Source organism: Melanerpes formicivorus, unplaced genomic scaffold (assembly GCF_026170545.1).
Source record: "Melanerpes formicivorus ecotype bairdi unplaced genomic scaffold, bMelFor1.0.p_v2 SCAF_1, whole genome shotgun sequence".
Taxonomy (NCBI): Eukaryota; Metazoa; Chordata; class Aves; order Piciformes; family Picidae; genus Melanerpes; species Melanerpes formicivorus.
The window spans coordinates 67493217-67516649 of NW_027142353.1; the positions used below are offsets into that span (position 1 = coordinate 67493217).

Below are 23433 nucleotides of genomic sequence, written 5' to 3' on the forward strand. Positions count from 1 at the left end.
GCTTCATCTTAGTGCTAGCAGACAAACCCTCCAAGTACATATAGGATGAAATCTGCACGCCATAAGGGTGGCAAACTAGGTTGTTCAATTGTCCACACCATTATTACTTTGTCAGATTTCATGAAGCCATCAGGTTTCTCTGATTCCATTTAATGTGCAGCCCGCTGGAAGAGGTCATTCTCATTTCCTTTCTGGATACACATCATGAGTGATCTTTCCAGCTGTCTAGGAGTTTGCACAGCTGTGTGTTAAGATTGGAATGAGATATCATTTTCCACTCTGGTGTAGTGTACAGCAGGAACAACTGGGAAATAAGGCACAAAGTGAACATGTGGTGCAGGAATAATCTTTCAGGAGCTTCCTCTTTACAAGTGTGGTTAATAACTGTTTTAATTACTCTGAAGTACACACTTCTGTGTGGAAAGGCAGTGTAAAATATCCATTTTAATATACTTTTTTTCGTCTAATATTGCCTTGCAGGCATCCTCCTTCTAGAAAGATCTTGTGTAGTAACAACAGAACCAAACTAAAGGTTTCTTTTACCAAAAAAAAAAACCCCAACCCCACCCCCCCCAAAAAAAAAAAAACCCAAAGAAACCTAAAAAGTGAAACAACCAAACCCAAAAAAGAACATCCACAAGGTTTTCATGACAAATATTTTCATGTAACAATGGAAAGAGAGGAATGGAATGGAATGGAATGGAATGGAATGGAATGGAATGGAATGGAATGGAATGGAATGGAATGGAATGGAACGGAATGGAACGGAACGGAACGGAACGGAATGGAACGGAACGGAACGGAACGGAATGGAATGGAATGGAATGGAATGGAATGGAATGGAATGGAATGGAATGGAATGGAATTAACCAGGTTGGAAAAGACCTTTGAGATCATTGAGTCCAACCTATCATCCAACACCGTCTAATCAACTAAACCATGGCACCAAGCACCCAATCCAGTCTCTTCCTAATCACCTGCAGTGATGGTGACTCCACCACCTCCCTGGGCAGCACATTCCAATGGCTGTGAAGAATTTCTTCCTAACAGACAGCCTAAACCTCCCCTGCCACAGCTTGAGGCTGTGTCCTCTTGTTCTGGTGCTGGTTGCTGGGAGAAGAGACCAACCCCCAGCTGTCTACAACCTCCTTTCAGGTAGTTGTAGAGAGCTATAAGGTCTCCTCTGAGCCTCCTCTTTTTCAGGCTAAGCAATCCCAACTCTCTCAGCCTCTCCTCATAGGGCTTGTGCTCCAAACCCCTCCCCAGGTTTGTTGCCCTTCTCAAATGAGTGATGAATGATGCTGATCCAAAGTGAAAAAAAGAAATGATGAACTTGTCTGCCTTAAGAGTGTTACAGAGCTGGCTTTTCAGAGAGAAGGAAATAAAAAAGGAAAGTACATACATAATTTCTGATCATCAAAGCCTCACAAGATTTCACAATCAAACTCTTTCCAAGTAGGTCACATTGCATTGCAAGCTTCATGCATGAGAACCCACAGTGAGTAAAAACCTGGGAATTGAAGGCTAAAAATAAGATGCAGAACCTTAAGAGTGATCATAATGCCCCATTTTGTTATTTGTCTAGGGCTGAGGTGCCCTCTCTGTTACTTTAGGTCTTTAAATCTCGTTTGGAAGGCTTTCAGAAAGAGATGCTCTCACTTAATCCAAAGTTATGGGCTTCACTTACAGGATTTCCAGGTGAGAATCTCTGACCTCTACTACGCAAGCAGTCAGGTTCGATGATCGTAATGATCCCAAAATCTACCAATTTATTAAGCAATTCTCTGTAGTGCTGTGATGCAGAGGCAATCTATATCAGGATCCGAAGAGCACTTAAATTAATTGTTTCATTAAGCCCCAGTTGAATGCTTTTACAGCTCGAAGCACACCGTTTGTGGGTGCCTCGCAGATTGTGTTGGGAGACCTTCAGCCCCAAAGAACCTCTTATGATTGCCTGGTCTGACTTGTGCATTGTGCTGGTCATAACAGTGTGTTCCTGGGGAAGTCATGTGGTGAGGAGCCCTGACACCACGTCTAGTGCCCGTGGGCGGTTCTCTGGCGACCGCTGGGAGGTGCTTTCCGGCGCTCTGCTCCTTGCTCTTGCTGGCATCAGGAGGAATGAGCTCAGCGCTGTGTGGGAGCGCGTTTCAGAATTTTTTGTACACCTACAGCCTTATGCCAAAAATAAGATGCAATCATTTGTTTCCTAGGTGATAACTGCGCTGGGCCTGCGCAGTCCTGGCTGCCTATAAAATGGTGAAGAATGTTATCAGCCTTCCTTGTAGTGCTTTTGAGGCAACGTATCAAACAGCTTTTAGCGCAGAACAAATGGCTTGTTGATTATGTACACATGGGGAAATGAATGCGTTGAGGTTTGCATCTCAGCACTCACTCTGGACAAAAGTAATTTTGTTCTCTTTGTTTGCCTTTTCTGTGGGAAATGAAGGGAAAAGGGAGCAAGAAATCTAAGCTCCTAGGCTTGTGAATACTAGACCTTTTAGATGTTCATTCTTGATGTTCTGTCTCAATCTATGGCTGTATGAAGGTGAAGAAATTCTAGTTCCAACCTCCTTTCTCATGGACACATCAAAAGCTTGTCAAAGCAGAACATCCTCCAAATACCTCTCCTATCTCTGGAGTATCTGCCAAATACCCATCAAGATATTTGATTTACACTGTTGTCCTCTGCAGAAGACAGTGAAAGGTGATATAAGAATTATGACTAGACTTTAACTCTTCTGCTCTAGACTTCCATTATTCTGCTAGAGGTGTTTTAAATTTGTCCTTTTATTTCCCAATTTTCCTATTTCTGCAAGTTTTGAAAATGTGCAGAGGGTTTCTGAACTCATTAAATGCTATATTGAATTTATTAACTTGTATTTCACATTTTCCATGAATACTCTCTATGTAGACTTTGTCCCAGTGGAGGCCAATGACAAGCAGAGTCCCTCAGGGATCAGTCCTGGGACCTGTCTTGTTCAACATCTTTGTGGGTGACATGAACAGTGGCATTGAGTGCACCCTCAGCAAGTTTGCTGATGACACCAAGCTGTGTGGTGCAGCAGACAGCTGGAGGGAAGGGATCCATCCAGAGGGACCTTGACAGGCTGGAGAGGTGGGCGCAAGCCAACCTCATGAGGTTCAACAAGACCAAGTGCAGCGTCCTGCAGCTGGGTCGAGGTGAGCCAGGCACAAATCCAGGCTGGGCAGTGACTGGCTGGAAAGCAGCCCTGAGGAGAGAGACTTAGGGGTGCTGGTGGACAAAAAGCTCAACATGAGCTCTCAGTGTGCACTTGCAGCTCGCAAAGCCAGTCAGATCCTGGGCTGCATCAGGAGAAGTGTGGCCAGGAGGTCGAGGGAAATGATCCTCCCCCTCTGCTCAGCTCTGGGGAGACCCCACCTGAAGTACTGTGTCCAGTTCTGGAGCCCCTATTCCAAGAGGGATGTGGAGGTGCTGGAAGGTGTCCAGAGAAGGGCCACAAGGATGAGCAGAGGGCTGGAGCACCTCTCCTATGAGGACAGACTGAAGGAGTTGGGGCTGTTCAGTCTGCAGAAGAGAAGGCTCCCAGGTGACCTCATTGTGGCCTTCCAGTATCTGAAGGGGGCTACAGGAAGGCTGGGGAGGGACTGCTCAGGATCTCAGGTAGTGATAGGACTAGGGGGAATGGAATGAAGCTGGAGGTGGGGAGATTGAGGCTGGAGGTGAGGAGGAAGTTCTTCCCCATGAGAGTGGTGAAGCCCTGGAATGGGTTGTCCAGGGAGGTGGTTGGGGCCCTGTCCCTGGAGGTGTTTAAGCCCAGGCTGGCTGAGGCTCTGGCCAGGCTGATCTAGTGTGGGTTGTCCCTGCCCATGGCAGTGGGGTTGGAAGTAGGTGATCCTTGTGGTCCCTTCCAACCCTGACTGATACTATACTATGATACTATGATACCTTTTTCTTGCCAGAGGTTCTTGACTTCTGCTACACCATGTCCACTGAAGAGACAATAAGTGATGACTCTTGATGTGTAACCTACTCCAATTAAGGTAAAAAAAATTAAGTCAAATTAAGACTATCCAGTTTCTTCTGAGCAATCCTACCCATGGAGGACAAACTGATAGGATTTGAGTATACAAGCATATTTTCAGTCTCATTTAGGAAGATGAAGAAGGGAGGGGAGTTTCTTTGGGGGTCCAAATGAGGGTTTTGCATGTCATACTTTCTCTGCAAACTGATTTCAACATATTCCCCCAAAACAAAATCAAATTGGAAGACTGCTCAGCTTCTCTCCTGTGAAAATCAGAGGACTGACATGAAAGCTTTAAAATATGTGGAGTTAACTAAGTCTCATCTTGGTTTTCTACTTGAATCAAGATCCTGATTATTTTAACAGGTTCGGGAGAAGGTCAACATAGCAAGATGATAATCTGCAGAGCTTTCAGATGCTAGCAAACTCATAAAACTTAATTTAAATGGACATTTGTGATATTAAAACCCTGCAGAACTCTATTCTAGAAGACTGCAACAGAGGAAAGCTCTTTGAGGGTATGATTTTTTAAAAGGGAATGTAGGTTGTTCAATTTTATTTCAGTAATGTAAGAAGAAACATAATTAAATCTATATCCCAAAAGCCCAAAGTGAGGTGTGCTGAATATTGCCTATCACATCAATTGATTTGATAGCATGCTTAGGTGCTGTGCTGAACTGTAAGGACAAACCCTTGAATGCTTTGATGGTTGAGATGATTTTTGTGATTTTCCTGGTGTTATTTTGAAACTCTCTTATCTACAGCACCACCCATCTTTGAATAATTTGCTGCTGGCTGCAGGAATGATTTGGGATAGGATAGGATAGGATAGGATAGGATAGGATAGGATAGGATAGGATAGGATAGGATAGGATAGGATAGGATAGGATAGGATAGGATAGGATTAACCAGGTTGGAAAAGACCTTTGAGATCATTGAGTCCAACCCACCCTACACCATTTAATCAACTAAACCATGACACCAAGTGCCTCATCCAGTCTCCTCTTAAACACCTCCAGTGATGGTGACTCCACCACCTCCCTGGGCAGCACGTTCCAAAGGCCAATTACTCTTTCTGGGAAGAGCTTTCTCCTCCCCTCCAGCCTCCATCAGTTCTTTATTCAGAGACAGAATTCTAAGCAATATTTTTTTCTATGTATTTCTTTTTCTTATCCAATTTAAGTCTGAAATGATCTCACAGAACTTCTGGGGACTGCAGTGAGACTTTTTATATGGCTTCTTAAGGTTAGAATTCATATTGGGACTCTCAGTGGGGTCACACTGTGATAAGCATTTCTGTCAGTTCAGTGCTGTGGGAGTAGATGCATTACAAATCTGTACAATAGGGTAGGCTTGACAAATGAATATACAGTGTCATAGTGAATATAGAGGATAGTGTTGTTGAGCACACCATGACTCTGAGATGCTTTAATGCACAGCCAAATGTTTAAACACAGAAAAAGTGGAGAAGTGAGCATTTAAGCTTCATGCTCCAGTGGTCCATACTGCAGAAAAACCAAATGGTTATTCCCCTGACTCCCCAGAAAGATCTTTATACCTCAATCTTGACAATTACTTAACCAAACAGGTTTTTAAATGTTATTTTTCCTTTGTGATAAAAAACATACCACATGTCCATCCCACCTAACAGTTAGGAGTTCATAAGGTAGGTGTCTGGTCCTTAGTTAGTTAGTCTTGTTTCCATAAGTTGGTCAATCTCAAGATAAATTCACCTGAAGCCTTCTTAGGGTTGACACCAACTGCATCACCCATGTACATTCCTCTACATTTAGTTATGAAGAGAGTACAGATGCCCAGAGCTAGAACAAGAGGACACAATCTCAAGCTGCACCAGGGGAAGTTTAGGCTGGAAGTGAGGAGAAAGTTCTTCCCAGAAAGAGTAATTGGCCATTGGAATGTGCTGCCCAGGGAGGTGGTGGAGTTACTGTTCCTGGAGGTGTTCAAGAGGGGATTGGATGTGGCACTTGGAGCCATGGTTTAGTTAGTCCTGAGCTGTTGGGTGCTAGGTTGGACTTGATGATCTCTGAGATCTTTTCCAACCTTATTGATTCTATGATTCTATGCAATTAAATTTGGTATTTAACTACAATTCAAAGTAATTAATGTGCTCTTTTATTTTCTTTTAGGTTTTTTTTCCACCAACCTCTTCCATTTCACCAACTCCAGAGCTTCCTTGCTGCTTGAAGTCATGCCAACAGGCAATTGAGTGCACATGCCTCTTCCACGGACCATGCTAAAACTTAATTTGACAGAAACTGTGAATTTGTGAACAATCTCCATCCTCATTGTGATGTGTCAAAAAAAGTAGTAAAGGCAAAAAGAAATCTTTTTATCCAACCTAATTGTCGCCTTCCAGTATCTGAAGGGGGCCTACAGGAAGGCTGGGGAAGGACTTCTCAGGATATCAGGTAGTGATAGGACTAGGGGGAATGGAATGAAGCTGGAGGTGGGGAGATTCAGGCTGGATGTGAGGAGGAGGTTCTTCACCATGAGAGTGGTGAAACCCTGGAATGGGTTGTCCAGGGAGGTGGTCGAGGCCCCGTCCCTGGGGGTGTTTAAGAGCAGGCTGGATGAGGCTCTGTCCAGCCTGATCTAGTGTGGGGTGTCCCTGCCCATGGCAGGGGGGTTGGAACTAGATGATCCTTGTGGTCCCTTCCAACCCTGAATGAAACTATGAAACTATGAAACTGTTTACCTGGGAAAGCAAAATTAGCAAATTGTAATTTAAGACTGTATACCAAACATGGGACTTATGGTTACTGCTGGCCTCTGTTCTCATTTTCTCTGTCATGGCACACAGGAAAGGAAGAGCCTGGAATTGTTTTGTGTCTGTGACCTCATCCCCTTGTACAGGTTCTCCCTCCCCGTTGAATGTTTTGCACAGAAAGCTGCAAGCAAGGAGACAGAGAGATCTCCAAGTCACCTTCTGTGGTAGGTTGACTGCCAAGCAGCCACGTGCTCATCCAGGTCTGTGCTACTGCTGGAGCAAGGTTATTCTGTGCTACATATTTTCCAGTCTTTTGCCAGCGTCCTCAGTTCATGGAGGGACCGGGAATCAGATCACAGTGTCAGCAGGAGAGATTAGCTAGCCAAGACCAGCTAGAAATAGCAGTGTTTCAGCTGAAATACAGCAGCAGAGTGACCGGCGTGTAGCGCCGCAGTGGTATTTTGCTGCTTTCATTTAAAGGACTGAGGTTTGTTTAGGTTTGTTCATCACCTTTATACTCTGTTTATTTGCTTCCATGTAGGGTGGTCCTGAGGGTGGCTCTCCAAAAAAAGGATTTGTAAGAAGTATCATACCACTGGTGTTAATAATTCCCATTAGAGCAAAGTCTGGATCCTGGGATAATGAAAGTTCCCATGGAAGAATCCGCTTCAAAGCCAGCAGCTTCTCAGTCTGGTGTTCACGTGGATTAATTACAGTGGTACAGATCTGACCTCACTCTGAGTGGGTTTAGGGACTTCACAACATCACAGAATGATAGGGATCGGAAGGGACCTCTGGATATCATCTAGTCTGTCCCCCCTGCTAAAGCAGGTTTGCATAAATCAGGTTGCACAGCATCGTATCCATATGGATTTTGGAAGTGCCCACAACCTCCCTGGGCCAGCCCGCTCCAGTGCTCTGTCACCTGCAAAGCAGAGAAGTTTTTCCTTACGTTTAGGTGGAACTTTCTGTGTTCTAAACAATGCCAGTGCCATTATCTCCCTGGTGCTCAGCAGAAGATACTAGTCTGAGGTGCAGACACAGGCAGGGGGCAGTTCAAATCCCAAAAGAAACCTACCAGTTGAGTTTCACCCAATCAATACTCTCCTCTCGCTGCTGAGAGAAGTTGGTGTATCACACAGCAGCATAATTGGGGGTTTCATTCTTCCAACCTTCATTAGAAGCCTTCCTCCACTCAGATCCCATCTTGCTGAGTAGAAATAGCAGCACAAGTGTCAGACTTTGGATGATATGAGAGCACTAAGCCACTTTTGCCATCACAGAATAAAAAAGAAGGTATGGAGCTTTCTAAGAAACTTAGCATCATCGAATTTATTCTCTTTTTCTTTTTAAGTCATGTATTTCTAAGGATTTCAATAGGAAGATGGGAAGGGAAGGGAAGGGAAGGGAAGGGAAGGGAAGGGAAGGGAAGGGAAGGGAAGGGAAGGGAAGGGAAGGGAAGGGAAGGGAAGGGAAGGGAAGGGAAGGGAAGGGAAGGGAAGGGAAGGGAAGGGAAGGGAAGGGAAGGGAAGGGAAGGGAAGGGAAGGGAAGGGAAGGGAAGGGAAGGGGAGGGGAGGGGAGGGGAGGGGAGGGGAGGGGAGGGGAGGGGAGGGGAGAGGTTCAGAGAGGAGAGGAGAGGAGAGGAGAGGAGAGGAGAGGAGAGGAGAGGAGAGGAGAGGAGAGGAGAGGAGAGGAGAGGAGAGGAGAGGAGAGGAGAGGAGAGGAGAGGAGAGGAGAGGAGAGGAGAGGAGAGGTTCAGAGAGGAGAGGTTCAGAGAGGAGAGGAGAGGTTCAGAGAGGAGAGGAGAGGTTCAGAGAGGAGAGGAGAGGAGAGGAGAGGAGAGGAGAGGAGAGGAGAGGAGAGGAGAGGAGAGGAGAGGAGAGGAGAGGAGAGGAGAGGAGAGGAGAGGAGAGGAGAGGTTCAGAGAGGTGAGGAGAGGTTCAGAGAGGAGAGGAGAGGAGAGGAGAGGAGAGGAGAGGAGAGGAGAGGAGAGGAGAGGAGAGGAGAGGAGAGGAGAGGAGAGGAGAGGAGAGGAGAGGAGAGGAGAGGAGAGGAGAGGAGAGGAGAGGAGAGGAGAGGAGAGGAGAGGAGAGGAGAGGAGAGGAGAGGAGAGGAGAGGTTCAGAGAGGAGAGGAGAGGAGAGGTTCAGAGAGGAGAGGAGAGGTTCAGAGAGGAGAGGAGAGGTTCAGAGAGGAGAGGTTCAGAGAGGTTCAGAGAGGAGAGGTTCAGAGAGGAGAGGAGAGGAGAGGTTCAGAGAGGAGAGGAGAGGTTCAGAGAGGAGAGGTTCAGAGAGGAGAGGTTCAGAGAGGAGAGGAGAGGTTCAGAGAGGAGAGGTTCAGAGAGGAGAGGAGAGGTTCAGAGAGGAGAGGTTCAGAGAGGAGAGGAGAGGTTCAGAGAGGAGAGGTTCAGAGAGGAGAGGTTCAGAGAGGAGAGGAGAGGTTCAGAGAGGAGAGGAGAGGTTCAGAGAGGAGAGGTTCAGAGAGGAGAGGAGAGGAGAGGAGAGGAGAGGAGAGGAGAGGAGAGGAGAGGAGAGGAGAGGAGAGGAGAGGAGAGGAGAGGAGAGGAGAGGAGAGGAGAGGAGAGGAGAGGAGAGGAGAGGTTCAGAGAGGAGAGGAGAGGTTCAGAGAGGAGAGGAGAGGTTCAGAGAGGAGAGGAGAGGAGAGGTTCAGAGAGGAGAGGTTCAGAGAGGAGAGGAGAGGAGAGGAGAGGAGAGGAGAGGAGAGGAGAGGAGAGGAGAGGAGAGGAGAGGAGAGGAGAGGAGAGGAGAGGAGAGGAGAGGAGAGGAGAGGAGAGGAGAGGAGAGGAGAGGAGAGGAGAGGAGAGGAGAGGAGAGGAGAGGAGAGGAGAGGAGAGGAGAGGAGAGGAGAGGAGAGGAGAGGAGAGGAGAGGAGAGGAGAGGAGAGGAGAGGAGAGGAGAGGAGAGGAGAGGAGAGGAGAGGAGAGGAGAGGAGAGGAGAGGAGAGGAGAGGAGAGGATTAACCAAGTTGGAAAAGAACTTTGAGATCACAGTCCAACCTGTCATCCAACACCATCTAATCAACTAAACCATGGCACCAAGAGCCCCATCCAGTCTCTTCCTAAACACCTCCAGTGATGATGACTTCACCACCTCCCTGGGCAGCACATTCCAATGGCCAATCTCTCTTGCTGGGAAGAACTTCTTCCTAACATCCAACCTAAACCTCCCCTGGCACAGCTTGAAAGGTCTCCTTTCATTGTATGTATATTGATTGCATTTAACTTAGATCCTCACATATCAATTTTGAGTCTCTTGTTGGAACGAACTGGAATCATTTGGTGGAAAATGATAGGAATTGTGTAGGGCAAGATAGCTGGACATAAAATGCATTCGTATTTAAAGGTATCAGAAATAAAAGAGGAAAGAAGAGGAAAACACATCAACATAATTCTTTTTTTTATTACTTTTACAAAATTGAAAGTTCTTACAACAACTGAAAGAACATCACTGTGACCTTGAATAATAGAAATAACACCTTTGTTCATAAAGTTAGAATGGGAGTCAAATGTTCTCAGTCAGAGTTAGTGACCCTGAATACTCCTACTAATATGAATCAGAGTTGTAATGCTCATTGTGGCAAGTATAACTGTTGTAGATGGGGAATTCACTCTCTAGTAGGAGCACAGAAAGAATCACAGGGAAGACTCACAGCAATTTCCTGATGTCTATGCAACCATTGTGTGTTTTGTTTTGGTGGTGGTTTTTTTGTTGGGGTTTTGTTTGTTTGTTGGTTGGTTGGTTTGGGTTTGTTGTTTTTTTTTCCCCCAGATGTCCTGCAAGCTGTTTTTACATTCCTCAAATTTTATTCCATGGGAAAATCTGAGGGCATCTGTATACTACAACCTTATATCCACATCACTCCCTTGTCCACAGTGCCTTGTATTGTGAATCATAGAATCAATAAGATTGGGAAAGATCTCAGAGATCATTGAGTCCAACCTATCACCCAACACCTCAGGGCTAACTAAACCATGGCTTCAAGTGCCACATCCAATTCCCTCCTGAACACCTCCAGTGATGGTATCACAGTATCACTTAGGTTGGAAAGGACCTCGAGGATCATCGAGTCCAACCTGACACCACAGACCCCATGACTAGACCATGGCACCAAGTGCCACGTCCAATCTCCCCTTGAACGCCTCCAGGGTCGATGACTCAACCACCTCCCTGGGCAACCCGTTCCAATGCCGAATGACTCGCTCAGTGAAGAACTTCCTCCTCACCTCGAGTCTAAACCTCCCCTGGCGCAGCTTGAGACTGTGTCCTCTTGTTCTGGTGCTGGTTGCCTGGGAGAAGAGGCCAACCCCTTCCTGGCTACAACCACCCTTCAGGTAGTTGTAGAGGGCAACGAGGTCTCCCCTGAGCCTCCTCTTCTCCAGGCTAAACAATCCCAGCTCCCTCAGCCTCTCCTCACAGGGCTGTGCTCAAGGCCTCTCCCCAGCCTTGTTGCCCTTCTCGGGACACGCTCAAGTCTCTCAATGTCCTTCTTAAACTGAGGGGCCCAGAACTGGACACAGGACTCAAGGTGTGGCCTAACCAAAGCAGAGTACAGGGGCACAATGACCTCCCTGCTCCTGCTGACCACACTATTCCTAATGCAGGCCAGGATGCCATTGGCCCTCCTGGCCACCTGGGCACACTGCTGGCTCATATTCAGGTGGCTGTCGATCAGCACCGCCAGGTCCCTCTCTGTTTGGGAGCTCTCCAGCCACTCCGACCCCAGCCTGTAGCTCTGCATGGGATTGCCGTAGCCAAAGTGCAGCACTCGGCACTTGGACTTGTTGAATGCCATCCCATTGGACTCCACCACCTCCCTGGGCAGCACATTCCAATGGCCAATTACTCTTTCTGGGAAGAACTTTCTCCTCACCTCCAGCCTAAACCTCCCCTGGTGCAGCTTGAGACTGTGTCCTCTTGTTCTGCTGCTGGTTGCCTGGGAGAAGAGACCAACCCCCACCTATCTATAACCTGCTTTCAGGTAGTTGCAGAGATCAGTAAGGTCTCCCCTGCTGCCTATGTCCCACAGAGTTTATTCATTCTAGAACTGAGAATCCAAATTAGTATTTCCTCAGCCTCATTTTTTTTTCTTCCAGTTTTGAAGTGGTGGGATGGTCAGCATACTCTTTGGAGATGCTGATTATACCTAGAGACTTATTTATTACTCTTTCCATGCCTGCAATTTCCTGTTTGCATGAGCTCTTCAGAGTGCAGAGATTCAGAACATGTTCAGCCTTGCCCAGTGTGTTAGCATCTCTAGGTGCTACTGCCACAGAAGTAATGAGTGTAACCAACAGTGGGCTTCTATGTCATTAAGTCTCCTTAGTCAGGTACCGGTCTATTTCTTTTATTTACTGGTGCTATTGCCAATAGGTACAGGCAGCTTTCATCTTATTTACATTAAAAATAGTGTCAAAATAGAAATGAACATTTCCTGGCAGTGGAAAAATAATCTACCACCAGTGGTGAAGGTGGTGACTAATTTTATGGGTTCTGTAAAATGGTTATGAATGATGCTAAGGGAGGAGGGGAGAAAGGAGGAGGAGAGTAAAGGAACAGAGCTTTTTGTGTATTTGTATTTATTAGTACTCTGTTTAAAAGGTCAATGAGAGGCATTAGGAATATAAGTGCCATGACCACCCCCATCCATTCTATTTGTCTCCTTTAATCTTTGATCCAGCTGCTCAAAGCATCTGGCAGGGTGAACTCCGACTCTGGGCTCTGATTCACGGGGAGTCCTTGGGGATGTATGTATAGGAGTTGCTCTGCATCCACCGTGGCTGCATCTGCACAACACTTTGTGTCCTGCTTGTGTGGAGATCATGTCCCTCATCTGCTGTGGGCCATCCACTATCCTGACAGCTAGCTGGGTTTCACTGTGTCCAATTTTTCTGACTTCCTCATCACACACAGTCCCAGGGATTGCAGAACACTTCTATGGCCCCAGTGAAGCAATGGCAGCTCCACTCTCCCCAGATCCTTCAGAGATTGCTTCCTTCCAAGGTCCCTATGCACATGGTTACCACTTTGCTTTCTATCTCACCTTTCCCTTCTGCAGACATATATGTTCTCTCCTCCTGATCTGTGCTTTCTCTACAAATATCTATCTCCTCTTTTTCTCTGCCTCCAGTCTTCTGACCTTCTAGTAATTTCACAGCCTGTGGTTAAAGGGAAAGACTATGTCTGAGAAGAGTGTTAGTGTTGGGAGGAAGAGGAAAGATGCTCCTCGTCCATCACCCCACCAGGACAGTGACAGGAAGGGGGAAGTTCCTGATAATTAGTGAGCTCTCCCCTCTCATGTAACTTGCCTCCATCCCTTCAAGCACCTGCATGGGGGCTTTGGAGCTGAGTAGAGAAAATTAGGGTCATACACATACTTGCAGTGCCCTCTGCTTTAAGGACTGGCTTCTGCCAGGGCTTCAGCAACTGGAGGAGCCAGAAGACCTAAGGAAGAAGGCAAAGCAGGTGCCAGCTGATGGGCTTCCAGGCAGTCCAAGGCTGGAACTGAAGGAGTCCACACCTGGAAAGGACATGCAGGATCCCTTTCATTCATGCTTTGGGACAAAAAACCAGTCACATTAGTAATCTGGTGGAGGAGAGACAGCAGCAAAGGGATCAGAGTGGATTAGGAGCATGGACAGAGTCATAACAAGACTGTTCCTCTCCCTCTGTCCCCCAGCTTTATCCAAGTTACCTCAGACGGGCAGGGGTGAGGAGGACAACAAAATGCAGGTCAGGTGTGGCAACATACAGGCACTCCAGGGGAGCCAGATCAAGCCCTGGGCAGGATTTGGGTCATGCAGCAGTTGTCTGAAAAAAAAACAAAAAACAGATAATATTTTAAGCAGCAACCCAAAGGGGGGGAACCAGCAGGGAGTGCCAGGCTGTGGAGCAGCGGCAGAGAAGGGCTGTTAATTCTCCCAAATAGATGCATGAGCTAATCCTCCCCTGCAAATACAGGCGAGTAAGTGGTTAGACCCAGCAGCCTCTTAAATGCCAGATCAGCTCTTACTTAACTGGCATTTTGCTCTAATATCTATTTTATGTATTTTACTTTATGTATATATTTACTAAGAACAGCTTGGAATGAAGGCATGACCTCTGTCTGGCATTATGGTGCGATTCTTCCTTGTTGGTTGTTGTGCTGCTGCAGCAGGAGTGTAAGGAGGGATTGGTTTGTAAGGGGTCAGGCTTACTGTGACCCCCCCCTACCCTCACACCTCCTGCCCTGGTGGGTATCAGGGCTCTCTGCCCACCCTGGGCAGAGGAGTGGTGCAGCGCAGCCCGCTGAGAAGAGCAGGACAGAGGAGTGTGAATGAAAGGAGCCTGGGTGTGCAGGGCTAAGCCGCGAGAGCGAGGAGGAGGCAGGAAGCGGGAGGGGGAAGATTTGGAAAGATGCGAGGATGCCAGAGGAGAAGGTAAAGCTGGCTTCGGGAGGGAAGGGTTAGCAGAGGAAAGATAAATACGTGGGGAACAAGTAGTTAGCAGGGGAGACAGGTGCTGAGGTATTTGTGGGAGGACGCGGAAACAGAAGGTCAGGAGGGTATTCAGCTTGTGGGCAGAAGGTAGGCAAATAAGAAGCCTGCCTATGGGTCTACAGAAATGGTCCAGGGATGCTGTCTGCGGAGCGAGGGGGCTGGGAGGGAGCTGCAGCGCCTGTGAGTCCAGGGACCCAGAGAAGAAGCTCGTCGGGAAGCGGGGTGGCTGCAGGTGGCACCTGGAGTGGGGAGGTGCGAGGGACCGGGACACGCGGCGGGCAGTCCGCAGGGGAAAGGAGCAGAGGGCACATCCCGCTCTAGGGCTGGCAGCTTGGGCTGTCTTCGGCAGGGGCATCGCTCCTCATCTCATTGTGCCCTGTGCGTTTGCTCTGCAGCCAAAGGAAGGGGCAAGGTCTGGAGAGGGTAACCTGTCCTTCCAGTGGCAAACCACCCCTTCTTTCTGCTTGATGTCACTGTCCGTGTCTGTGTAACGGGAAAGTGGTCCTTGCTCTCTCATCTTTTTTCTCTCCTTTTGCCAGGGAGCATCAAGCAGAGCCCAGGGTTGGCGGGCTGCCTGATTTCCTAGAGGGATCTATGCCACTTGGTGGCACTAAAAAGTTGCGCTGAAGCTGGATGCTCCCTTTGTGCAAATGGTCCCCTAGTCCCCTATGCCCGGAGCCGCAGCAACAGCGGAGCCCCCGAACCATCTCAGCGCTGCCTTGGGGAGGTGGGAAAACTTCGGCGGAGCTGGTTCGCAAAAGGCTGCCGGGACTGCAGGGGTAAAGTCTTCCACGAGATTCGGTTTTAAATAGATTCTCTCGAAGCAGCTATCCGTTTTTCCTTCCCCCCACTCCCCACCCCCCCTCTTCGGCTGATGCTGTTCTGAACCGATTGGCACTTTCTTACTTGCTGGAGGGTAGTGCGGGAAGAAGGCGTCGGTTTACAGAGGGACTTTGCAACCTTCAGAGCATCTGGAGACATTTCCTCGCAGGGCAGAATGCAGGGTTAGTCCCATACAAATGCAGAGAGGTTGATGCTGTGAATATGTGAGGAGGGGAGGAGGTGTTTAAGCAGGTGGGTCGAATTGCAGCAAGTATTTAGGAAGACCAAGGTTGTGGTGGCAGAGAGCGAAGACCCATCTGTTGTTTCATCAATTGTTTGTTTATTCCTCCTCCTTACGCCTTTCCCCCACCCCCCTCCTTAAATCCAGGGACCATTCACGCCTCTTGCAAATGAGACTTGGGTGATGCTGAGAGAACAGCGTGTTGCAAGGCGTGTGTGCCTGTGCTTGCATTCGCGGGGGTAGAATACTCGGTCCTCAGCATTTGCCTGTGATCAGAAGAAAACAGGATGTGCCCATAGCTGGAGCAGTGACAATGCTAGCCGAGTGGGGCTCACCTGCTGGTGATCTTTGCAGAGGCATTTGAGGATTATTCAGCTCCAGAAGGTCTGTGCCAGGAATGCTATCTCTGCCGTGACTGAAAATAGGAGGTGCCTACCGCTACCCTTCTTGATTATTGTCACTGAAAGGACCACTTTGCCGCCACTACAAGAAGCAATTGCTGCCACAGACAAGGTAATGCTGCGGGATGGGAAAGGGGATTTATGCGCCGTGGGTTGCTGACAGAAATCCTGTGGACGCGGGAAGAACTCTCCCCTTCCTCCCTCCCTCCCTCCTGCTTTTACTCAGTGCTCTGGATGCCCGAGGGCAAGCACGGCTCCTGGGGAGTCAGAAAGCCAACTGGTGAGGTGCACCTCCAGGGGCTACTGGGGCATCTGCGGGTCGAGGCACTGGAGGGCAGCAGGCACTGAGCCCTCCCAGGGAGCAAGATATGTGTGGGGCTGCGGGGGGACCAGGGACACTGCAATACCTGGGCTCGGTGGTGTGTGTGATATAGCTCTGCTGTTCATCAGCGACTATTTGTCATGCCAGGAAAAGATAATGGAAATTGGGATGTATTTGTTTTCCAGAACCAGGCTTAGCTCAGCCATAGACTTTTCTGTGTGACCTTGGGACAAATCACTTTGGATCTGCTTGGCGAGTCCCGTCTGTTCCTTATCTAATAATCAGAGCTTATGTCTCTGCATGCAAAAATGGTTCATTAAGGGTTGAGAAGGACAGAGATACCACCAGTCTAGCAGAGAAACAGAGACCTGAGAAGCAGTGAGTGTGCACACACACAGAGGTCTGCATGTACAGCCACTTAGTTGTAGCAGCACAGGTAGCTATGGTGGGAGTTCACCTTGTCCAGTAGTTTTCTTTAAGATCCATCTCTGTGCATGTTATTTATTGGTAAAAAAATGTGGTTCTGCACAGCAGATGTGACCACCACGGCAATTTTTACCCCTGGTTGATTTTTGGATTTGAGGATATTTTTGTCTCTTCCCTAAATCTCCCCGGGAGACGAACGCTGGCGGCGGGTGATGCTCAGCACCAGGGACAGCGCCCGCCCCCCTCCTGCCCTGCTGCTGCCCGTCGCTGCTGCCCTCCGATTGCCGCCGCTGCCCGCCCAGCTTCTGCCCTCTGCCCGCTGCTGCTTTCTGCCCGCCCCGCTGCTACCCGCTGTACCAGCTGCCCACTCGGCTGCTGCCCACTGCCCGTCCTGCTGCTGCCCGCCACGCTGCTGCCCGCTGCCCACTGTCTTCTGCCTTCAACCTGCAGGAAGAGCTGTCCCACATCCCGGGGCTCTGCCACCCTGACAGCCCCACTTCCAGTCTATCATCTCCTGGGGAAGGGCTTTCTGGTGGCAGTGAGGGTGACTGGGTGTAAAGAGAAGTCAGACGATTCTTTCTTCTAGTCGTGAGGACAAAGTGAGGGGATCAGCTTGAAAGCAGAGTGGCAGAGGATTGTCATGAAAACACAGCACTCTATGCAATCCTGAAAGAGAAAGATCTATAGGGCAGTTTACTGCCAGACTCCTTTCATTCACCATTACTTCCCCCCTCCACCACTTTACTGTATTCCCTGACATTTCCATCACATACTAATATTTTGCCCATTCTCAAATGCTTTAACTGCATGCTAACATTCATGCTACATGATCAGGGATGACAGATCTAGTCATTGTTTCAAATGATCAGAGAGCATTTTTGATGTCTCTGTATTGGTTCTTTGTCATTTTATTTACCAGCAGGTTCGTGGTTTTCATTTTGGTGTGGTGGCAGTACTGGAATGCCACTGCAACATCTCTCTTTCTGCAACTTGGTAGAAAATGTTGGGGGTTTGGGGTGTTTTGTTTTGGAATTGCTATTGCTTTTTTTCTTGGTCACCTATTCCAGATCGTACAGTTTTGTTAATTAATAGAACACCTGAGATTGCAGCTGAAATCACACCAGAGTTATTAGTTCCTGTATCATATGGTATAACAGGTTTTCAGCTACAGCATCGAGAAGCAGACTATTTAGTGGAATTGCAGAGATCATTGCAAGTTGTTCTGGGAAGTTAAGCACCTACATATTGAAACTAAAATTGCTTCATCAACCAGAAACTGTATGTGTGTGTGTGTGTGGGCATAACGCAGGGAAGAACTTCGTGGGACTGCTAAAGATCTTGCTGATAATTTTAGCATGTCATGTTTGTTATCTACAAAGAGATGAGATCAGCACAGTAGTCTTATTTTCAGTGGCTGCCTGGGCCAAATGGTTCAAATTCGTCTGTGTTACTTAGTTTCCTTCTATTTCTAAGGGGAATTACAGAAAAATGTTCTAAGACTGTTCCGTTTGTCAAAGGGCTTGATCCAGTGCCTGCTGGAATTCAGAGCCCATGATACAATGATCAATATTTGGGTTATTGACACCCACCCCCCCCTTTTTTATTTTTTTTTTTTCAATATTTTTAATTCTTTTGGGATAGATTTTATGTTTTTTTTTGGTGAATGGAATATTTAAACAACAATCCAAATCTCAAACCAGAGCGTTGCGCTCGTATTTCAGGGTTTTGATCCAAAGACCGCTCTTGTGCCTAATGTCAGTTACCTCTGAGGATTAGGTGTGTGGGACCTCTTGCAACCTGAGCCTCTTGATGGCACTGGGAGGTAGATCCCAGGAATAGCTTGAACCTAATGCTTAGTGTTTGCAGTGCCAGTAGCCATCAGAACTGAGCAAAGGCTTAGCATCCTGAAAGTACACCTTTTCCTCACGTTGGTCCCCATCAAGATGAGATAAGAAGCCTCTTCTCTGATGCAGTTGTTTCTCTAAGGCAGTTCCACCTTTCGCTATCTAAAGACCTTCACTGCAAGATCAGTGGCAAGACTGACGCTGGACCAGTAATTCAGTTGCTGCTTGCAAAGATTTTGTCTTGTCTGATCATGAAACCTACGTTAGTTCCTTGAGATATATATATCCAGCATTGAACTAATTGTGGCACACACTGTAAATTAATACCTAGAAAGCATTTAGCTAGCAGGTGCATGGCTGCACAAGGCTGTAAGCTACAGAAACACAGTGTGTAAGTAAAACTGTCACTCAGTTTTGGGGCCCTACATTTGTGTGATTGCTCTGATTCCAAAAATCCCTTGCAGAGATCTTAAACTTTAGATGAGTCTTTACAGATGTTTAATGTCTAACATTCTTCACACACTTAACATCAAGAGCATTCCTAGGTGCTTTTCTAAAGCAGACCATGAGCTCTCACTACATTCCAGCACTGCTCTGTGATTCAGGGATCTGATGGTTGTATTATTTAAATCTGCCCAAAGACATAGGGACTAGGAACAAACAGGCTCCAAACTCACAAGATTGTAACAAAGAGGAAATTTGAGTGAAGCTGTGGCTCTTTCTCTCTTTTTGTTTGTTTTCCCCTGATACAAAACAGACTAAATCAAAGCTTCTCTTTGCTGAGTTTGTATTTTTTTTTTGTTAGAAGCCACACACAACCTGAGAATTCAGACTGCAAAAAAAAACCACCCAGGCATGTTCTTCATGCCAGGGTCACTAGTGGGCGCTGCTATAATTATGTAAAATCACAGGGGGAAAGGGTTTTATTCTTTAAGTTTAAACACAGTTGCACCTGCGGCAGTAGAAGCCCTTAAAAAGAGTCAGACATGCCCTATATATAAACTGCCAGCCACATATGCAGTGGAAAATCAGGCCTTTGGGAACTGTTGATTTTTGATCAAGGGATAATTAATGCGAATAGAATAGAATAGAATAGAATAGAATAGAATAGAATAGAATAGAATAGAATAGAATAGAATAGAATAGAATTAACCAGGTTGGAAAAGACCTTTGAGATCATCGAGTCCAACCTATCACCCAACACCATCTGATCAACTAAACCATGGCACCAAGTGCCTCATCCAGCCTCTTCCTAAACACCTCCAGTGATTAGATAATAGGGCTCTTTTTGTTCCTGTATAGACTGTAGATATTAATGGGCTTGCATTTGAGGTTGAGATAAATAATTTCAAGAACTACATGATGTTGTATGGAATATTACAGATGCTCATTTTCTACTTGGTTAAACCTCAACATGAAGTATCTGGAACTCTGCCCTAAAGGAGCAGCTGAGAATTCCTCCTGACAGAGACTGACATCAAGGTTTTACTGCCAGGGAGAGCATGGGTTGTGGGAACATTTTGAGTTCATCTGATCTGTGTCTTCAGACATCTGTGTAGCCATTAAACTTCTGTCTAAGGCAAGACTGATCAAAGGACAGATAAGCAGAACCATCTTTCCACCTTATGACTTCTGCAGTTGCTCCAAGTGTGAAGCTGTTAAGTCTGCTAAGTGTGCATCAATAGACTGATACCAAAATGTATGTCATATGTTGTTGAAGCATGTGTCTTCAGGATTAATTTATGGCTCAATCCATAGCTGAAATACAATAGAAGGCTCGATACAGGAGTACTTAAGTGCCTGATTCCATATTGCCTATATGTCAGTAAATTAGGAGTAGCTCTCTTGGCAATGAAGAAATTGAACAGTGGGTTGAAAAATAAATTTGACCCTAAGTGCTCTTAAAGTTGATTTGCTCATCTATCAATGAAGACATGGAAATGCAGATAAGTTATTCGTTGGGGAACAATTCCTGTTACTTCCTGCATGCATCAAGAGTTCACTGTCTTGGATGCTGTTGATATTCTTGTTCTGAAGGGTGTTGCATGCTAAACTCCCTTTAGGGTTATCTCTAACAATTAAACCAGGAGTAATATTTAAGCTTATGAAAATTCCCTTAATTTTATTTCAGTTCTCATCCTGGTTGTAATAAGAAGCTTCCTGTAGTAGGAAAGAATAGTAATCAAAATATGGAGTGACTTGTAAGTGATTCTTTTGGGATAGAAAAGCAGTGCAATTCTATATTTGAACAGTTCCTTTGGCCATCTTCTATTCAGGAAGATGTTCTTCAGGAAATGTAATTAGTGTGCTTAGTCTGCCAGCATTCTGTTCAGCTGTTTGGCCTCAAATGGGACGTGTTACCTGATTATTCTCATGTCATCTTTGCTCTAGTCCCAGAAGGGGTGACAGGCCATAAGCACAAATACAGGAAATTATGTTTAAAGGTAAAAATATACCCTCTTTACTGTGGTTGTGATCAAACACTCAAACAGGTTGCCCAGAAAGGTTGTGGAGTCTCCTTCTTTAGAGATATTAAAAATCTGATGACATGAGGCTGAGAAACCTGCTTTAGTTGAACTTTAAGCAGGGTAGATGGACCAGGCAGTTTCCCAACATGCCTTCTCATCTGGGAGGTTTAGGTTGGATGTTAGGAAGAAGTTCTATACAGAGAGAGTGATTGCCAGAACTGGACACAGTACTCAAGGTGCGGCCTAACCAAAGCAGAGTACAGGGACCCAATGGCTCCTGCTGGCCACACTATTCCTAATGCAGGCCAGGATGCCATTGGCCTTCTTGGCCACCTGGGCACACTGCTGGCTCATATTCAGGCAGCTGTCGATCAGGACCCCCAGGTCCCTCTCTGTTTGGCAGCTCCCAGCCACTCTGCCCCCAGCCTGTAGCTCTGCATGGGATTGCCGTAGCCAAAGTGCAGCACTCGGCACTTGGACTTGTTGAATGCCATCCCATTGGACTCTGCCCATCTGTCCAGTCGGTCGAGGTCCCTCTGCAGAGCCTTTCTACCCTCTAACTGACTAACATCTGCCCCTAACTTTGTGTCATCTGCAAACTTGCTGATGACTGACTCGACCCCCTCATCCAGATCATCAATGAAGATGTTGGAGAGGACAGGGCCCAGCACTGATCCCTGGGGGACGCCACTGGTGCCTGGCCGCCAGCTGGTTGTGGCACCGTTCACTACCACTCTCTGGGCCCGGCCCTCCAGCCAGTTCCTAACCCAGCACAGAGTGTAGTGGTCCAATCCACAGGCTGACAGCTTAGTCAGCAGTTTGCTGTGGGGGACGGTGTCAAAGGCCTTGCTGAAGTCCAGGTAGACCACATCCACAGGCCTCCCCACATACACCAGGCGGGTCACCTGATCACAGAAGGAGATCAGGTTGGTCAGGCAGGACCTGCCCTTCCTAAATCCATGTTGGCTGGACCTGAGCCCTTGGCCATCCTTCAGGTGCGCAGTTATTGCCGCCAGGATAATCTGCTCCATCACTTTTCCTGGCACTGAGGTCAGGTTGCCAGGCCTGGAGTTTCCAGGTTCCTCCATCCGACCCTTCTTGTGGATGGGGACCACATTGGCCAGCTTCCAGTCATCTGGGACAGTTGTTTTGCTGCTTCCTGAAAAGCCACAGAAAGCATTGATTTCAACTGCTTTGGATAGGAGTCTTAAGCCTAATACTATAAAAACATAAGTAGTTTCCTTGGTGTGATTAGTAACAGCTTTGTAAGTCCCAAGTAAATTAACCTTCACTGTAGTACAATGGAGTATGTGAAACAAGTTAATTAATTCTGGAGCATTTGTAGTCTGCATCTGGTCCCTTCTTTCCCCTTGGATGCCACTGGAGTGGAAGCATTTGGTTGCCTTTGGAACTTGCTTTTGGGCCATAGGAATCCCTTAACTATTGGATAATATTATATCCTTAATATTATGGAACCAAGAATATAAGGGAGACTTTCAGCTCTACTTAATTCTTTATCCTGTAATTTTATACTGATAGATACAGCAGAGAAGAGTAAGCAGACGTTCTTTAGAATGAAGAAGACGAAAATGGCCTTGCTACACTCCCTTTCTCCTATTTTCCAGTATGGAAATAATTTAATCCATAGACATAAGACCAAGAACAGTGTTAGTTGACTTGCTGGAGCGTGTCCAGAGAAGGGCAACAAAGTTGGTGAGGGGCTTGGAACACAAGCCCTATGAGGAGAGACTGAGGGAGCTGGGGTTGCTTAGCCTGGAGAAGAGGAGACTCAGGGGTGACCTTATTGCTCTCTACAACTCCCTTAAGGGGGGTTGTAGATAGGCAGAGGTTGGTCTCTTCTCCCAGGCAACCAGCACCAGAAGAAGAGGACACAGTCTCAGGCTGCACCAGGAGAGGTTTAGGCTGGAGGTTAGGAGGAAGTTTTACACAGAGAGAGTGGTTGCCCATTGGAATGGGCTGCCTGGAGAGGTGGTGGAGTCACCATCACTGCAGGTGTTCAGGAGGAGACTTGATAGGGTGCTTGGTTGCATGGTTTAGTTGATTAGGTGGTGTTGGATGATAGGCTGGACACGATGATCTTGAAGGTCTCTTCCAACCTGGTCTGGTCTACTCTATTCTATTCTATTCTATTCTATTCTATTCTATTCTATTCTATTCTATTCTATTCTATTCTATTCTATTCTATTCTATTCTATTCTATTCTATTCTATTCTATTCTATTCTATTCTATTCTATTCTATTCTATTCTATTCTATTCTAAACTTGACCAGAGACCTAATAGGTGTGTGTTGTAAGATTAAAAATGGCCTTGCTACACTCCTATTTTCCAGTATGGAAATAATTTAATCCATAGACATAAAACCAAGGACAGTGTTAGTAAACTTGACCAGAGACCTCATAGATGTGTGTTGTAAAATAAAAAGGGTGTATGGGGATTGAATTTTTTCACGTGTCACAAGCTCACCTCAGTCCTCTGAGCTCCCTCTGTATATATGCAGCAGCACAGGCAGTTAGGTCACAAAAAGGCATTTAATTGTATATCCAGTTACTGTCTGAGGCAGAGCCAGCAGCTGTCTAGGTATACTTCTGCCCTGCCTTTGCATCCATAATTTCTAGGAAGCTCAGAAAAAGAACTATCCATGGTTTTAAAACAACAGTACT

At 46.8% G+C, this 23433-nt stretch overlaps 2 protein-coding genes across 2 annotated transcripts in view; both read left to right on the forward strand.

The window, feature by feature from the left end:
• Positions 1-8399: 8399 nt before the first annotated feature.
• Positions 8400-8864, forward strand: LOC137444798 (octapeptide-repeat protein T2-like; the record flags this gene model as incomplete). Its single annotated transcript, XM_068145794.1, has 1 exon — positions 8400-8864. A coding segment is annotated over one exon (465 nt), but the record flags the coding sequence as incomplete, so codon positions are not given.
• Positions 8865-14109: 5245 nt separating this feature from the next.
• Positions 14110-23433, forward strand: part of GRM5 (glutamate metabotropic receptor 5) — a 277861-nt gene continuing 268537 nt past the window's right edge. Inside the window, 2 exon segments of the mRNA XM_068149504.1 lie at positions 14110-14167; positions 15438-15803. The gene's annotated coding sequence lies outside the window, so the exon portion shown is untranslated.